Source organism: Aristolochia californica, unplaced genomic scaffold (assembly GCF_029961685.1).
Source record: "Aristolochia californica isolate CCGP_79_NKW_82.1479 unplaced genomic scaffold, dmAriCali1.0.hap1 SCAF_2, whole genome shotgun sequence".
NCBI lineage: Eukaryota > Viridiplantae > Streptophyta > Magnoliopsida > Piperales > Aristolochiaceae > Aristolochia > Aristolochia californica.
The window spans coordinates 39,349,220-39,352,972 of NW_027181881.1; the positions used below are offsets into that span (position 1 = coordinate 39,349,220).

At 43.1% G+C, this 3,753-nt stretch overlaps 1 protein-coding gene across 1 annotated transcript; it reads right to left on the minus strand.

The window, feature by feature from the left end:
• Positions 1–871: 871 nt before the first annotated feature.
• LOC137956983 (zinc finger protein CONSTANS-LIKE 16-like) lies at positions 872–2,403 on the minus strand. The gene is made up of 2 exons (XM_068804670.1): positions 1,408–2,403; positions 872–1,277 (listed from the first exon to the last, which is right to left on the minus strand). The coding sequence occupies exons 1-2, from the start codon at positions 2,401–2,403 to the stop codon at positions 1,038–1,040; spliced, it is 1,236 nt and encodes a 411-aa protein (XP_068660771.1). The 3' UTR covers positions 872–1,037.
• Between the last annotated feature and the right edge of the window lie 1,350 nt (positions 2,404–3,753).

Consider the following 3,753-nt stretch of genomic DNA (forward strand, 5'->3'; position numbering starts at 1 on the left):
AAAAGGGGTGCACAAAAAATTAATATCATTCAGCCATGGCATTCGTCTATGTTTTCCAATGAAAGAAGAAGAAAAATGAAGAATTTTATTTAAATCAAGGTTGAATCTTACAATGCTTAGTTGTATACCAATTGGGTAATCACTTACTAAGAATATCTGGATCTCTATAGTCTCTTATTATTGACTTGCCAATCATAACAAATTTAAAATTAATTAATTTTATTTTACACGTGCACCTTATCCTTCCATGGTAATATCTGAGTATGTCTTGTACTATTTTGACTTGATTGACTTCTTACTCCTCTTAGCTGATTGGCTTTTTGTGTCTTTGATTCATGCTCTGAACTTCATATAGTCTATGACCCACTAGCTAAAATTGGTGAAGAAACAAATGCTTTTGTTGAAGGGGAAATCTTAAGCTAGATATAGGATTTAATAAGGCTTTGAGGATTTGAAATGTGTTACTTCTAAATTAGTACATTATCCATCAAGAATTCTTCCACTTGTGTGGTTTTATGACAAACATGTAAAAGAGACCCCGGAGTGCATCTCTCTTTTATGGTAAGTGTTAAGGATATTCTCACATATATTAGTGAGTATAAAGATCTTGTATTTATTAATTGACAGAAGAGGTTTCCTAAGAGGTTAGTCTCTCCCTGCACCGATTATCGTTAAATTAAACTTCAATTTATTTCCCAGAGAAGAACTTAAAGCTTCGATCATATAAAGCTGACGAGACTACGAGCATGAACTCCATCAGTCACGGGGACAAAGATTCAACTGCGCTAGCTCTTAATGGCGGAAGCTTCAGGTTTCCTGAACGTAAGCTCTGTATGACAGTACTGTAAATCTCTCGGATGAAGATGACATGTACAAAAACCCGAAACATTATTCATTGAAGTGATTTTATTTATGTTACAGAAGTCACCTGGAAAACCAAAAACCCTACTCTACTTCAGCCCTTGCGGTTCAAAACTACAAAGGAGTTGTGCAGAATTCTACAATCTGCGTACATCTCTGTCGGCGGTTCAAAACTTTCAGAAAGAAAAGCCGGATCCGGGGAAGGAAGACCGCTTTACGAACCGCCCTTTCATTCTCGGTCTCTTCTCTGCGTTCAATTTCCGGACCTCGTACCTGATCTTCTTCGAGAACAGCCGGGTTCGCCGCTTCTCTCTGTACCTTGACACGCGCGCTTCCCTTCCTCCGTCGCCCGCGGCCGCTTGCAGTCCCATGGTACCCATTTCGCCGAATGGATGAAGTTCCGAGGAAAAAGTTCCCTGGTATTACGTTAATGGAGGTCAGGTCTTTTTAGATTTAACCTGCCCTTTCTTTCATCTGTCTGTATTTTCTTATGAATTTTCCCAATTTAGAAACGAGTACTGAACTTTACAGCGATGAAATACTTACGAGGCAATCGCGCCATGCATCGTCGGGGTTAAGGTGTGGACGATCGCCGGTTGTCCATGGCGAGCCCTGGCTAGCCCAGGCAGCGATAACTGCCTTGTAGTCCAGCCTCAGTGTGATCTTGTTCCCCTTCTCGGTGTATCCATTCACGGCCACCGCCACTTTCTCTTCTTCCTCCTCGCCGCCGGTAGTCGGTGATTCATACTCGAAGTTCAAATCTAACGTGTCCCTTGAAAGGTCAAATTCAACGTCTGCTTGGGAAATGGTCGGACAGTCGACGTCGTTTTCTTCAACCTTGACTCTCCCGGCATCAAAGCACCAGTCCATCTCCTCTTTTCTGGATTCCAGCAGCCCCAGACCCTCCATGCAGAAGCCCTCATCGTCGAGCCCCCGGCCAAGGAGGCTCTCGACATCAGCAGCAAATTCTGCTAAATCCACGTCGGAAGGGAGGAAGCCTGTTGGGAGGTTATCTTGGTATGTAGAATCAAGAAGACCCGCGGAGGGAGGTTTGGATTCTTCCAAGGACGGCCGCGGATGGGAGGGCGAGGAAGATGAACAAAAGTCGGCCAACACCGGATCGAAGATGGGTACCCGGTAGAGGAGTTGCTCCTCATTGTCATCATTGGAGTGATCATCGGACGCGAGATCCGGGACAAGGAGGGTCTTCGGCGGGGAGGAACCCGACTTAGAGTTACGCGGAGTGCGAGCCTTGCGCCGTAAACCGTGCAGCCATGCGGGCAAAGCATCTTCAGGGGCATCACAGCTCGGGAGCTTGAGGGAGGAGGAGGCGGTCTTGAGCCTGACCCGCTCGTGGCGGCTGGCGAGCTGGTTGGCCGAATGAACAGACGAGTCACAACTCTGGCAGAGGAAAGCGTCGTCGGCGGCGCAGTACCAGCGAGCACGGCGCCGGAGACAAATGTCACAGGGCCGAGCGGTCTTGGCTCCGAGAGCACTGGCAGTGGCAATCGCAGCGGCGTTTCGCCTCTCGGCGCTCGTCATCTGGTCTGTGAAGGGGGAAGGGAGTCCCGTGAACAGGGAAATATCGATTGCTGCCTTATTTAGATCCGGTTTTGAGTTCTACAATGGAATTGCAGGGGTGGGGGGGCCCAGTTGAGGACGCTTTTTAGCTCTGATCCAATTGCGCTTTTGGGGCTGGGCATAGGTGGATTGTCCTTTGGGTCCCGCCCTCCTTCCTTATCCTTTTTCCTATTGGACGAAACCTCGGAAGCATCCTAATCTCCCTATTTCATTGGGCGAAGAGCCCAGATCACGGATTTCTAATGGGGCCCACTGGGACATGTATCGACCTCTCGCTCCCCCAAAGACTGAAAATGACAGTGGTCCGGGGCTTGGGCTTCTAGCTTCTAGCTTCTTCGCGTTTTAACCTCATCGACCAGTGGGACCCACCAGTACGAATCAAATGCCAATCACCGTCAGGTGGTGGTCCTCCACGGTGGTGGCCCCCCCTGGGTTTTTATTGGTACAACGGATCGGAGCTAAAAACGGAGGTTTTACGCGCGACGCGTCTGGTTCTATGGTTGCCAAGATTTTTTCTTTTTTTGTTACTAAAAATATGTCACATCATTTGAATCAAATAATTCACTTTACTTCGTCTACTTTTTCCTTTTTTCTTTATTTTCAAATTTGATTATAGGATATTATTTTTTAAATTTTAATTTGAAAAAAAAAATCATTCAATTTTTTTAATTAGATGAATATGAAAATTTTAAATTTCGATTTTTTTTGGAATTTTTTTACTGAAAATATTCATTTTTTTATTTTTTTATTTTGAATCTAATAAAATTTCTAAAATTTCTTCAAAATGTTAAACGATTAGAGTTCCGTTTGTTGACAATATCTAATTAAAGCATATCTCTAGTTGTTTTCAAGCCTTGACAAGACGGAGAGTAATAGGAGATAAGTATATGAGGCTGATAAGTGAAAGAGCACATATAGTTGCAATTGACAAGTTGCATATGTCGCTACCATGATTCAACTTGAAGGGGAGGCAGTATTGAAATATTAAAAAAAGCCAAGTAAAATACAAAAAAATAATAATTGAAATTCTTTCTAATTAATCTCAAATTGATTAACATTAATTGTGGATCCAGGTGTATTAGATGCCAAGGTTGTATTTTTCACTAAATTTTAATTATAAAGTTGTACCACAAAAAAATTTAAAAACGATTTCTTGTACAAATTTTAATTAAAGTCTTTGTTGCACTACGTTTTCTAGCTTTGTTTCCCTTTCGAATGTTTTATCTTCGAAAAAACCAGTATTAATTAACAAAAGAAAAAACAAAGAGCACAACTATACACAATCAAGGTTCAGGTTGTGTGTCCATGTGT

Coding starts and splice junctions, on each gene's coding strand:
- LOC137956983 (XM_068804670.1), bottom strand. CDS start 2,403: ATGACGAGCGCCGAGAGGCGAAACGCCGCTGCGATTGCCACTGCCAGT. Junction 1,278..1,407: donor ATGCATGGCGCGATTGCCTC/GTAAGTATTTCA, acceptor ACGTAATACCAG/GGAACTTTTTCCTCGGAACT.